Below are 14,276 nucleotides of genomic sequence, written 5' to 3'. Positions count from 1 at the left end.
CAAGAACCGTGAGATCATGACCTGAGCCAAAGCTGGACGCTTAACTGACTGAGCCACCCAGGCACCCTTTGGAGATTTTGTAAAGTGTTAAAAAGTCTTTAAAAGTGGATTCCTCCTGGGCACTGGCTGACGGGGTCCACCAGCCGCACACAGCAGGGGCCCAGCGAGCTTGGATCACGGGGCGCCCGGGCAGCCTCCGTGAGCTGCTCCACTGTCCACACAGAGGATCCACCCAGCTCAGGCCTCCTCAGCCCGCTGTGGCTCCCCTGGGAATCCCCGAAGGAAAGCCAGAGCCTGCCCCCCAGATGCCCCCCATAATCACAACCAATATCTGTCTGTGTCTGCCCTTGTCATATCCCCCCGACCCCAGGGCACATCCTTTACACGGAACCAGACTCTGACCTCACTCACTGGGAAGCTTCTCTGGGCCACACCCACCGCGCTCTGCCCCGCCCCCCTATTTCCTGCAGTGGGGCCACCATGTGCCTACCGTGGCAGCCCACAGTGATGCCAATGATCAGAACAGTGGCCGTTACTTCCCAAGCCCGGCCACACGCCCGTCCCTACATCAGTTCTACCTCTCCCGTTTTACAGATGAGGACACTAAGGCTCAGAAGGTTGGCTCACTTGCCCCGGGTCCCATGGCAGGAAGCTTGGCCTCTAGCCCGGCTCTGTGACCCCACATCCTGCGCTTCCACACGTGCAGCCCTTCTCTCTGTGCAGAGACAAGGGCGGAGAGAAGGGAAGTCACGTCCCTGAGAAGGTGTCGCATCAGCCCAGCATCAGCCCAACCAGGCCTCCGACCCCAGGTGAGCTCTCCGTCCACCCCTCCCCCGATGCCTTTGACCTTCACGAGCCTGAGAGCCGGCACCTGGCTTTCTGTTCTTCTGACCCTCCGACAGCATGGCTAGTCACGGCTTTTGCGCACACACACGCAGGAGGGGTGAGAGCACAGACATGTGACAAGGAGAGGCCACGAGTCCTCTGTTCCTAGTGACAGAAACCCCAAAGAACAATGACTACCACTGTCAGGAGTCGTGTGGTGGCCCCCCAAAAAGAGAGGTCTGCATCCTGACCCCTGGAACCAGCGAATGTGACCTTCATTAGAAAAGGGATCTCTGAAGATGTAATTAAGGATCATAACAAGATCCTTCTATTCTAAATTTAGGTCGACTGGGTTTAGGTGGCCCAAGATCCAATGACAGGTGTCCTTATGAGCAAAAGGAAAAGAAAAAACACAGAAGGCAGGCCGTGTGAAGGTGGAAACAGTGCTATCTCACAGTTTATGCGTCAATTTGGCCGCGACACCCAGATTTTTAGTCAAACACATCCAGATGTGTCTGTGAAGGCACTTTGCTTCATGTGAGATGAGCATTTAAATCCGTGGCCTGTGAATAAAGCAGAGGATCCTGCAGAATGTGGGTGGGCCTCACCCAATCAGTTGAGGAATTAACAAGAAAGACCGACTGCCCGCGAGGAGGAGGGAGTACACACAGACACACAGTTCTTATTGATTCTGATTTTCTGGAGAATCTCAATGTAGAGATTGAAGTGATGTGGCCAGAAGCCAAAGAAGCTACCAGAAGGTGGAAAAGGCAAGAAAGGATTCCCCTGCATCCTTCAGAGGGTGCATGGCTCTTGCCCACTCCTTGATGTTGGGCTTCTAGCCTCGAGAAGAGTGACAGAATAAATCTGTTTTAAGCTACTGGGTTTGGCAGCTCTAAGAAACGAATTCAAAACTTAGCAGGGGGCTGAGAAGCGAGCTCAGTGGCCCTCACACCATCTTAGGTCATGAAATTATAAGTAAAAGGCAGCTCGGGTGCCTGGGTGGCCCAGTCGGTTAAGCATCCAACTCTTGATTTAGGCTCGGGTCATGAACTCGCAGCCACTGGATCGAGCCCCGTGTTGGGCTCTGCCCTTGAATGTGGGGGCTGCTTGAGATTCTCTCTCTCTCTCTCTGCCCCTCTCCACCCCTCAAAATAAATAACTTAAAAAAAAAAAAGGGCAGTCCTATGTGAGGCAACAAACAAAACAGAATGGGAAATCACAGCAGTGGGGTGCCTGGGTGGCTCACGCTCAGGTCATGATTTCAGAGTTCGTGAGTTCAAGCCCCATGCCGGGCTCTGTGCTGACAGCTCAGAGCCTGGAGCTGCTTCAGATTNGGTTTTTCCCTTGAATGTGGGGGCTGCTTGTGATTCTCTCTCTCTCTGCCCCTCTCCACCCCTCAAAATAAATAACTTAAAAAAAAAAAAAGGGCAGTCCTATGTGAGGCAACAAACAAAACAGAATAGGAAATCACAGCAGTGGGGTGGCTGGGTGGCTCACGCTCAGGTCATGATTTCAGAGTTCGTGAGTTCAAGCCCCATGCCGGGCTCTGTGCTGACAGCTCAGAGCCTGGAGCTGCTTCAGATTCTCTGTCTCCCTCTGTCTCTGGCCCTCCCCCACTGATGTGCTCTCGCTCTCTCCCCCTCTCAAAAATGGATAAACATTTAAAAGAAAAAACACAAACACAACAGCAGTGCGTGGCGCCGCGGTGAAGGGCAGGGGCTCCGAACCCTGGTTCCGCACTTCACCTGCGGGACCCCGAACACGTTTTGTAATCTCTCTCATCCTGCTCCCTAAACAGCACCTGCTTATAGAACTCGTAATGAGGCTCTGACAAGATGATGCACAGAAACTGCTAACGCCAGGGCCTGGCGCAGTCAACACTTGTTAAATGCTCGCCATTGCGGTGGGTAGCAGCGTGCTTACGAGAGCCGGCCTCGAATGGGTCCCACAGAAGCAGGACCAGAGCCCCACTTCAGAACCAGCAGCCCACTGCTCAGATCCGAACCTCCGATTCATCTCAAATACTAGACGTTGTACCTCAGAAAAAAGCTCTTAGGAATAATACCTGTACTTAGTGGAAGGGAAGGACCAGGCTTTTCTGCAGAACCAAAGTCTGCGGCGTTTTACACACAGTTGGCCCCAGACTGGGTTCTTTCCAACTTCTGATTCTTTCTGTCGAAGCACCGAATGCATGACTTACCAGGCGCTGAGTTATAGGAGACTCTCTTTTAGACAAAGCCTTCTTGGGCCCCGAGGGGGTGAAAGCAAACGTGGGTGGGGTCCAGGGCCCAGGAGAGGCTGCGGAAGCCGCGAGTGCGTTAAAGGCCTCACTTTTCCTGCTGAATTTCCTTCTCAACGGTGCTCCCCCTGCAAAACAGCAGTGCATGCGCAGGACGTAATGCAGGAGGTGGTAAGACATAGGGAGGATAGACCCGGGGGGCAGACCGCGTGTGTACAGAAGGCGCTGGCCGAGAGGGGCTTGCTGAAATTGAGTAAGTGAATGAATGAACAAATGAATGACTTACACTCTCTTTCCCAGGGATACGAGACATGCCCACTGAGGGGCTATCGAGCCTAAAGAGAGCGTTTCTCAAAGTTCATGCAGCTTATGGTGGATGTGTGCTAATATGTGCATTCCCGGGTTCCCCACCCCCACCCCAGACTGTAGAATCAGACCACCAGGCAAGGGAGGTGCCCACACATGGCATTGGACAGCCCTGGGTTCGAATCCTGCCTCTGTCACTCACCAGCTGTGTCCTTGGGGAAGTCATCCAACCTCCCTGTGCCTCAGTTTCCCTAACTCTACAGAGGACAGGAGAGTAAGTCTCAGCTCACTGGGTCCTTCTGAGGACCCGTCTGCTGCAGAAGGGGCCCTCGCTGAGCACCACTGATGGTGGCCCTGAGGAGGACGGGCCACTGCCTGCCGAGCCCCCCAACATGGAAGAGGTCCCTCCAGAATTCGCTCCGTGTCAATGACTGTTGAAAACTCACGAGCACCACGAGTAAATATAAGTGTCACTTAGAACATCCTGGCAGGGCTGTAAGCAGTGGGTGCTGATTGCCTATGTGGCCCCGGAACCCTCTGAGCCTCAGTTTCCCTCACCTGAGGATGTAGCTAAAATATCCCCAAGAAGGGGCTGCCTACGGAGCAAAGGAGACGACATGCAGAACGTGAACACACTCAGAGTAACCAGGGCTCGACGCCAGAACCTCAAATGTCTGCGGAAGTGCACGTTTTCAACGTTTACCTTCTATCCAGCCACAAACTGGATTCTGATTAAGAATGAATTTCCCTCTCGGTCTTCCTTACAGTATACTGACGGCATGATCTTCTACACGTGCTTTTGAAAACTTTTATAATTTCAAAATACACGTTGGAATAAATAAGCATGTGAATTTAAAAAAAGGTGTGGAATTAGATCCTGGATAAAATGAGTCCCTTTCTTCCTGGACGGTGTCTGTGGTTGAGTCAGGTCACAAAGTTGGAACAGGGCTGAAGGTGAGCATTGAGGCCTCGCCAGGTAAGCGAGTGGGCGCCTTGCCAGGCCAGCTGCTGACTCAGGTCGGAGTAAATCACACAGGTGCTAGTGGGACTGGACGCCTGTCTCTGGACCCTTACCCAGCTCCTCGGGCTAAGGGACACACGCTTTCTCGGCAGACTTGCTGGACATAAAATCTTAGGCCACTCTCGGCTTTACCTCTGGTGCACCTGCTTACGCCCCCCCCGCCCTCAGAAGCTCCAGCCAGAAGACTATCCACCCAGCACATCATCGCTCCGTGGCCTCCCCATTCTTGCCACCAATCTGTGCCATCTGTGCAGTTCTTGGGTGGCACCCTCACTCTCCTGCCTCTGGCTGCCATACGGCTGGAAGCCCCTCCTTCCATCCCCTTGTTCTGCTGAACTGTCACTTCTCAGGACCTTGCTAAGGAGCACCTCCTCCAGGAAGCCCTCCCTGAAGCCCCTCCCAGGGACCTTACTTCTCCATCCCTTGCTCTTAATGCAGTCAGAATCTTAACGCAGTCAGAGTAGTAGCCATGCTCCCTCTTGCCAACAGGTTTGCATCGTCAACAAATAAAAGGTTCTCTACCATTGCAGTGACATCATCTCAATCTATTTTTTTTAAATGTTTTATTTATTTTCTAGGAGAGAGAGAGGGAGACAGCGTGAGCAGGGAGGGTCAGAGAGAGAGGGAGTCACAGACTGAAACAGGCTCCAGGCTCCGAGCCGGCAGTCAGCACAGAGCCCGACGCGGGGCTCGAACCCACGAACCGCGAGATCATGACCTGAGCGAAAGTCGGACGCTTAACCGACTAAGCCACCCAGGCGCCCCCATCTCAATCTATTTTACTCAAACTCCAGGACTCCGGCTGGAAAGAGGGTTTGGTCAGCGAGGCCCCTCCTCTACTCAGGAAGCACCCTGCTCAGTCTGCGCACACAAGCGGGGCCACCCTGGCCCTGCCCATCCAAGTTCCCAGGAGGCAGAAGGAGGCACGGAACATGGAAGGGTCCGTCCCCAGCCCCAGTGACGGGGTCGGGGCCAGACACAGGACCCAGGCTCAGCCCATCGGTCGCCCCTGGACCTTGGCAAGCTACTGGGAAGTCTCTGCTGCGGAAGGGCCGGCTGTACGGCTCCCCAAAGGCTCCGAGGGGGAAGCAGGGCTGAGATGAAAGACGCAGCCCAGGGGCGCCCGGAGCTCCTTGATCTGGCCACGCCCCGGCCTTACAAGGCCAGCAAATTCTGTTTTGCGTAGGTGAGTTTCAGCTCAATTTCTGTCTCCTGATATGGTAGGCTGACAAATGACGCCCGAAGGTGCCCGGGAGCTGGTCCGGGGGACCAGTAAATAAATATGTCAGGCTATATGCAGCAGGGACTTCTCCCATGTGATTAAATCAAGAGCCCTGAGATGAGGAAATCATCTGGACTAGCAGGTGGTCGTAAACGTAACCCCAGGTGTCCTTCTGAGAAGGAGGCAGAGAGAGAGCTGACCGGCAGAAGAGGCGAAGGCCACAGGACCACTGAGGCAAGATGCTGGCCTGCTGGCTCTGAGACGGAGGAAGGGGCCAGGACCCGCGGAATGCCCGGAGCACAGCTAGAGAGGCTGGAAAAGGAACAAACGCTCTCCCTGGAGCCTCGGAGGAAGTGCGACACCTTGACCTCAGCCAGCTAAACGGATTCCGAACTTCTGCCCTCCAGAACTCCGAGAGAATAAATCTGTGCTGGTTTTAAGCCATGACGTTTGGGGTGATTTGTTACTGCAGCCGCAGGAAACACACACACCTGGCTAATATGCACCTTCTGTATTCAATCAGACTCCCTCGGGGGAGAATCCAGACAGGACACCTGCCCCTGAGCCCTGCTCTGTGTCTGGAGCTCCGCCAGCGGCTGGAGGGGACAACACGCTGCCCTTGCCCCGTCAGGTCAGCAGATAATGTAACATATTTGCCCAAGGTGGGCGGGTCGGTGGAATGTAAGGCAAGTGGAGGCAAGACGTGTGCGATTTAATTCTCTTTCAGGGTCGAAGCAATGAAAAAAATCAAACAAAAGACAAACTTACCGGTCTTAACGTGAGAGCTTTCCACGCTGGGCCAAATCAAATGGGGCAAGTCCTAAAAAATTCCAAAGGCCAAAGTCACTAACCGAAGACCCCACTTGTAAGAAGTGATCAAGAGTCATTTTCGTAAGTGGCTCATACAGAGATGAGTTGAGCTTTTACCTGGAAATCTGAAATACATTTTTCTAGCTCAACCACTTCCACCGTGAGTACGGGATTACCTTCTCTTTCCCCCAGAGACCATCAACTCAGTCACGACTGCATTTTGGGAAGCTGTCCAGAATGCAGCACCGTGTGGTCAAAATGTCAATGTACTCAGACAGACCTGAGTTCGAATCCCAGCTCTGCCTTTCCCTAACCCCGTGACACCGGTTGAAACTCCAGCCTCTGAATTCCCACCATCTTGCCAGTGCCTATGCAGTTCCTCTGGAGTGGCTCGTAAAATACTAGATAAAGAGACCAGAGAACTGGATTCTGGCTAGAACCATCGAGGTGCTGTGCATCCTTAGCCAAGTGGCTCAGTCTCTCTGAGCCTCAGACCCTCCGCTAAGAAGTGAATATCTCAAAGCCTCCCCCCACCTGCTTCACCTTGCTCAGTGATGAAACCTGCCCACAGAGGGCCCAGCTAACTCTCTCACCCCACCTCTATAAAACAGCGGGCCCTGGAAAGGCCCAGACCTTTCTCCTGTGAATTAATAAAAATAAAGCTGCCCTGGGTTGAGCCCATGAAATGGGCTGGGTCCCATGCTGTACACTCAAGGGAGTTAGACGACTGGTCTTCATAATAGTGAAATGAGTGCCGTTCTCATTTTCCAGTAAAATCCCCAGACTCGGGTAACTGCATCACTCCCTGCAGCTCCCACAGGGAAGAAGTGCTGGGAACTCGCTCTGAGCCCCTACAGCCCAGCTCTGAATGTGCTGTGCTGAGGGGGAAAGGCTGTGCACAGGCAGGGAAGGCCATGAGAGCCGAGAGGGGAACCCGGGCTGGCTGGGGGCCTGGCCTGAAGGCCAGTTCCCGTGGCGGCTGTTGAGACGGCCCTCAGCTGCGCAGGACGCCACGGGATTGAGAGAGAACTGCGTGGCCACGGTCTCTGCCTGCCTGGATGGCTTTCCCGGCATCCTTGCTTGTGGTCACATGAGCCCGTCCCTTGGCCACTGAAGGCCACGTGTTTCAGACCCAGTCCATGCAGGCCCCCAGGCGCCCAGGACCCTGGACAGCCCTTTGGGGGATGACAGAAGCCAGCTCTCCTGGCTGCACGAAGGCCGGTCTGCAGGGCCGGAATGTGACATCCGCCCGTGGAGGGGTGAGGAGGGAGCAAAGGGGAACACAGAGAGGGGTGAGGACACAGCCAGAAGGTAGAAAACAAGTCAGACCCAGTCAGCCTTGCAGGAGACCCGCCCTTGAGCCCTTCCTGCCTTACCCCAAGGCAACCTTACAGCATCACATGCACCAGAAAGCCCCCTCTTCCCCTAACCCCCACAAAGACACGGGTGTCTCCTCTCTCTCCGCCCCCATCGGGTCCGTGTGCAGCGTGTCCCCCTCCTCTAGGCTCTGTGGGTACAAGCAATCTCCTCCTCTCTCACGTGCCATTCCGTGTCCACACCTGACCCATCGCCAAAAAAAAAAACCCAGTTTAAGAAATAACACAGAGCCTGGGTGGCTCAGTGGGTTAAGTGTTAACTCTTGATTTCAGCTCAGGTCATGATCTCACAGTTTTGGGGATTGAGCCCAGCACTGGGCTCTGTGCTGCTTGGGATTCTCTCTCCCTGTCTCTCTGCCCCTCCTCCACTCTTTCTCTATCCCAAAATAAATAAATAAGCTTAGAAAAAAGAAAACACAACACATAGGGGAACACCCAAAACGACTAAGAGAAGGACGGGGGTTAGATACTGGTACCTGCGTGTTCACAGGATCACACTGAGGTACCCCACACCCATGTTCACGGGATTGCAGTGTGATACCCGCCTGCGCACGTGTTCACAGGACTGCGGTGAGGTGCCCCGTGCCTGCATTTTCATGGGATCGCAGTGAGGTACCCGGTGCACTCGTGTTCACGGGATTGCAGAGAAGTGCCCGGTGCGCACATGTTCATGGGATGGCAGTGAGGTGCCCCATGTGCACGTGTTCACAGCGCATTAGTCGCAATAATCAAAATGTGGAAACAGACCAAGTGTCCGTGGGCAGATCAGTGGACAAGCACAATATGGTCCATCCCGAGGATGGGATGTTTTTCAGCCCTAAAAGGGGAGGACATTCTGATACCTGCTACCACGTGGACGACCTCTCACAACATTGTGCCGGGAGAAATGAGCCGGCCACAAAAAGACAAACACCGACTGCACTTGCAGGAAGCCTCTGGAGTGGTCAGCTTCACAGAGACGGAAAGAAGGGTGGTGGGCGCTAGGGGCTGGGGGAGGGAGGCCAGGGGAGTTAGCGTTTCTCGGGGACAGAGTTTCAGCTTTGCCGAGAGGAAGTGTTCCGGAGATGACGCATGGTGGCCGCACAGTGTCGTCACTGTGCTTAACGCCAGCAAGCCGGGTGCTGGGCAGTGGTTAAAACAGTGATTTAGGTTGTGTGTATTTCAGCACAATTACCAATAAAAATAAATGAATAACCCAATAGAGCAGATCTGTGACCTACAAAGAACATTAAGATTCAAGAGAAATCACTGGATCGCAAAACTATAATGTGATTCCTTTTAATAAAAATGGATTTCTAGGGGCACCTGGGTGGCTCAGTCAGTTAAGCGTCTGACTTTGGCTCAGGTCATGATCTCACAGTTCGTGGGTTCGAGCCCCGTGTCAGGCTCTGTGCTGACATCTCAGAGCCTGGAGCTGCTTCAGATTCTGTCTCTCCCTCTCTCTGCCCCTCCCCTGCTGCTCATGCTCTCTCTCTCTCCTCTCTCTCAGAAATTTAAAAACAAAAAACATTAAAAAATGGATTTCTATGCTTTACATACGTTATTCTGTATCTAATCACTGTGTTTACATGTTCATTTTAATATGTATTTGTTTACATATAGCTATGTTTATCTGTACATACATTTACTTCTATGTTTAACAAGTTTAAAGCACACATAGATATTTAATAACATAGTTCACCCTTATCATATACTTAATACACTTAACAATATGCTACATAACGTATCATGACCACATGTTATTATGTTGAGAAGTCTAGAAAGAGGTGCTGAAGTGTCAGCGTTGGCGGCTCGGGGAAAGGAGTGGTGCCCCTGCGGGCAGGGGAGGGGGCCCCTTCTCTCCACACCATCCGTGTTGTTTCATCCCCTACAACTAGAGCCACACCTCCATGAGTCACTACAACAACAACGTAACAGTGACTGAGCAATGGAGGCCACGCTACGGAGCTGCCCTGTACACCTGTTCTTTTGGGGTCTTCCGGGTCCCTCACACCCAACATGAACACTGTCCCCAAAGTCTCCTCGGACAGGAGTATGTGGCCAGCACGGCCACCAGATCATAAAGCGCCTTCCACCAGGCAGAAGGAGGTACCTCTGCCCCAAGCATCCTTCCGTCTGCCAGACGCTGTTATGGTGCACCAACCAGTGTGGACGGAGTGAGTCTTTACCGCCATCCGGCAGGGAAAACATCTCATGGTAACAACACAGATCCAGGCTGCACACGGGGACCTCCTCTTAACGAGTCCGATATAGGAGGAAGGGTAATTTCACAGTGAGAAACCTGGCCAACGCTACTCCAGCCAGGAGGTCAAGGTCAATACCAACAGCGATAAACCCTGTTGACACTAGGCACCCAGACAAACCCCGGGGGGTGGGGGGCGGCACCCTATGAAACAACTGACCCTCAAAACTGCCAGGTTCATCAAAAAAGAGAAAGTCTGAGACGCCTACACAACCAAGGGAAGCCTAAGGAGACAAGATGACTGAACATTATCCTATGATGACCTGGGTGCGATCCTGGACAGAAAAAGGGCATTGGGTTAAAAAAATAAAAGTTCAGGCAGTCTGAATAAACTAAGGACTTTAATAATAATATTAATAACACGAGTCCGTTAGCTACAACAACTGTACCATACTAAGGTACGACGTTAGCAACAGGGAAAACCAGATGTGGGGCCGTGGCAGATATATACGAACTTTCTCTACGACACACTCAATTTTTCTAAAATCTAAAGCTGTTCTAAAACGGGAAGGCTGTGAACTTACACCACATATATCCACGAGGTCCCTGGCGTGCACCCAACACCCTCACACCGGCACGTGGGTACAACCCCTGGGTCCTGGGCTCCACCCATCCTCTCAGCCAGCATTTGCTGCACGGCCGGCCGCGCGCGAGGCACCGCCAGGTGAGCAGAGCAGACCTGGCCCCTGACCTCACCGAGGGGTGATGGTCTCTTTACCGACACACTTCCACTTGAAGGGGGCAATGCTACTTTGTTCCAAGGGGGCGAACAACCCACGAAAGCCCTTGGGAACCCCAGGTGCCGGGAGCCCTTGGCCATGGGTCCGGGGATCTCCCTGGTTTCTGGGTATCGCCAGCCTGGAGGGTGCCTCTCCCAGGGCTCCATGGCCACACGAAGCAGGCTGCTTTCGGGGACACCATACTCGGGCACCAGCCGATACCCCCTTTTGATACCCAGCCTTCACCTCCCTGGCTATCCCTCCCTCCAAAATGGCAGCCCCTGAGAAGGTCACCATGACCTCTACAGGGCTGTTAAGTACCTAGTTGCGCATCCTCACTGCACACAACTCCCCAGCAGCATCCGATCTGGGACTGTATTAGCATCCCGTTGCTGCTGTAGCAGCCACCATGAACTTAACAGCTTAAAGCAACACACACTTATTACTTTACACTTCTGGAGGCCAGAAGTCTGACACGAGCCTCAACAGGCTAAAATTCCAAGTGTGCGCAGGGCTACCTATTTTTTCTGGAGGCTCTAAGGGAAAGTCCATTTCTTGGCCTTCTCTGGCTTCCGGAGACCACCCACGTGCCTTAGATCAGGGCCCCTTCCAGAATCCTCAAGGCCAGCTGCAGCAGGGTCTCCTCCCACCGAATCACCATGACCTCCTTCCAAAGCCACGGTGCTCTCCCACTCTCTCTTCTGCACCCTCTTTCATGTTTTAGGGCCCTTGTGATTACATCAGCACCACCCAGAGAATCCAGGGTAACCTCTCTCTTTTAAGGGCAGCTGAATAGCAACTATCTGCAATGTTAATTCCCCCTTGCCAGATAACCTAACACGTTCACTAGTTCCGGACAGATGGGGATGTATGGGGGGGGGAGGCATTGTTCTGCCTCGACCAAGGCCCCTCTCCCTTTAGCGCTCTCCTCCCCTGACCTCCGGGTCACAGTCTTGGTTCCCTTCCTGTCACACCAGCCATACCTTCTCATCTCCTGTGCTCGGTCCCTCCCTCTCCCTGCCCAGCCATAGGCTCTGGCGTCGCTCCAGGGCGCTGCCCTAAGGCCTCCCTCTGCCCAATCCATACTTACCCCAAAGGTGAGCTCAGCCATTTCTCAGCTGACCACTGCCCGGTGTCACCAGCTCAGATCCCTCAACTAAGTCCAGACTTGCCGACCCAACGCTCCACTGCACACGCCCAGCTCAGAGGCACAAGACGGGAACAGAATTCCTGATGGCCGAGAGGGGCTTCGGCATGTTAGCCAATGGCACCTCTATTCTTCCACTTGCTCAGGCCGAAATCTTCAGCTTCATCCTTGACTCCTCTCCCCGGCCCCCCCTCCCAACCAATCCCAGCAAATCCCACTGGCTCCACCTTCAAAATACATCAGAAACCCCACAGCCAGCAGCCCACCATTACCCACCCTGGTCCAGCGTTCCTGGGCCTGGTCTCCCAGTCGCCTCCACTCTTGCTGTCATTCTGCCCTTGGTCTTGGAGGAAGGGGGCGGGGCTTCTTCAGAAAGATGAGCCACAGAGTGTCACTTTCCGGCTCAACACCCGCACACCTTCCATCTAACTCAGAGTAACAGCCGGGATTCTGGGCATACGCCACGGGACCTTTCCTGATCTGGCCCCTCCTCACCCTTCTGGCCTCACCTCCTCCACACCCCCAAGTGCTCTGTCGACCCTGGGGCCTCCTTGCTGGTCCTGGACCACACCGAGCACACCCCACCCCCGGCCTCGCTATCATGGCACTCCGGGAGGCTCTTCTGGACGTGGCCTTGCCCTCCCTCATTCCACCCAGGGCTCTGCTCACCTGGCACCGCATCAAAGTGCCCACCCTGACCGCTCCCTAGACAGCGCTCACTGCCCACTCTACCCACTGTATTTTTCTCTGCAGCCTAAACCACCGCCTGGCACCACTGTGTACTCCTTGTCTTTCCGCAGGAACGCAGACTTCTTAAAAGAAGAGACAGCTTGTTCTCTTACCTCCCAGGGACCCCGAACGAGGCCTGGCACCTAGAAACTCTAGACGTGATCGGCTAACTCAGAAGCCTCTTGTCCACTCAACCCTTCAAGGCCTTCTCTTCGTCCAAGAAACGTTCCATGGAACTTTCTGCCATGGTGAGAATGTTCTGCAGCCTGCGCTCTAGCACACGCGGTCATTAAGTGCTTGCAATGTTTGCATTTAAATAACCACACATGGCGAGCGGCTCCCGTGTTGGACAGAGCACCTTAGGGCACCTGGGAAATGGTCGTGACCGCCGCTCAGTTTATCCTTCGCAGGAAGGGACAGATAATAAGATACCGCTAAGCGTCTGTCTTCAGGTTTCCAAAGCACTATCTTGTGGAGCCTTGCAACAAGTGTCCCCCAGCATGTCCCGGCACTTGCTTCTCAGAGAGAAGACCAATTGCGAGCAGGCCAGGTGAGTGGGCTCCGAACATGGGGACCAGGGCGAGAGCACGGGACAGGCCTGAGTGGGGGGGTGGGGGCAGTGGCTCCCCGGTCCGGATTTTCTCTGCAAAATGGACCAGATGCGTCCCACCTCGTGGGACGGAAGCACATGAAAGGACCCTGTGAAATGCGGCCGTGGGGACTTTTTAAAAGCTCAGCAAATCCACGGTTATTACTTTGTCTTCTCTGAATAATGGAAAATGAACAGAATCTCCTAGAGATTTAAAATCTGTAGCAAGTGTAGCAAGCGCCTTGGGGGCTTGCAGGCCAAAGACCCAACAGGACCAGGGAAGCCAGGCCCTGGGGGAGGGTGGGGAGGACCCCAAGGCCATGGGGAGAGAGCCACTGAACAGGGCGGTCCTGGGAACAGAAGCCTGACTCTGCCAGGGATTGGTGGCACGGGGTGTGGACTGGGGAGGGAGGTGGTCATAGGGACACCACCCCTCGACGCCAGCCATCTGGGGAGAAATGAGTGGGAAAGAGCCCAAATTAGGGGTGGGGGAGACTCAGAAGAAACAGTCACCAAAGGCCAGAGGCTAAGTCGTGGGGACTGAACCAAGCGACTGTGGTTGGGGGNTGTTTCAGGGGAAGGGGAATCGAGGGAGACAGCCAGGGCTCTGTGCGTTCCCAGGCTGGTGGCCACAGTGGGACGGGAAGTGGATAAATTCAGCCACCAAGGCAGTGCCGTCGATGAACCTGCACCGGGCTTCTAACGACCTCTGCCGCCGCGGCACCGACACGAACTCACCTCCCTCCCGATCCCACCCGCGCGGTGGACGCCGCAAAGGCTTACTGCCCNACGCCCGAAGCATCCGACTCAGACCTCGCCCTCCCTCCGATAGGCTTCCCAACTCGAAGGGGCCTCCCCGCCGCTGGTGTAGACGGAGCCCCGCCTGGCCTGAGTCCGACCGGTGACTAGGGGCGCGCCCTTCTTACCTGCGCAGTCCGCTCGGGTCCCGCCCCCAGAGCTGCGGGGAGATCCGGAGAAGACTGTCCTCCGAGGGGGCGCCCGAGGGGACCCGGGCCCGCGGGGAGGCGGCCTCGGTCCCCGGGCCCGG

The 14,276-nt window shown here is 54.5% G+C and overlaps 1 protein-coding gene across 1 annotated transcript in view; it reads right to left on the bottom strand.

Annotated features, from left to right (window-relative positions):
• The window catches only part of EVC2 (EvC ciliary complex subunit 2), a 135,925-nt gene that overhangs the window by 121,144 nt on the left and 505 nt on the right, over positions 1 to 14,276 (bottom strand). Inside the window, exons 2-4 of the mRNA XM_077750384.1 lie at positions 14,155 to 14,258; positions 6,385 to 6,436; positions 3,029 to 3,195 (exon numbers count right to left, since the gene is read on the bottom strand). Of these exons, the coding sequence (XP_077606510.1) occupies positions 3,029 to 3,195; positions 6,385 to 6,436; positions 14,155 to 14,258 (323 nt within the window). The remainder of the gene's footprint in view (positions 1 to 3,028; positions 3,196 to 6,384; positions 6,437 to 14,154; positions 14,259 to 14,276) is intronic.

This window comes from Crocuta crocuta, unplaced genomic scaffold, assembly GCF_008692635.1.
Source record: "Crocuta crocuta isolate KB4526 unplaced genomic scaffold, BGI_CrCroc_1.0 scaffold179, whole genome shotgun sequence".
Classification (NCBI taxonomy): Eukaryota; Metazoa; Chordata; class Mammalia; order Carnivora; family Hyaenidae; genus Crocuta; species Crocuta crocuta.
Note: the sequence above shows the minus strand (reverse complement) of the source record. Positions and strands in the feature narration are given on the sequence as shown.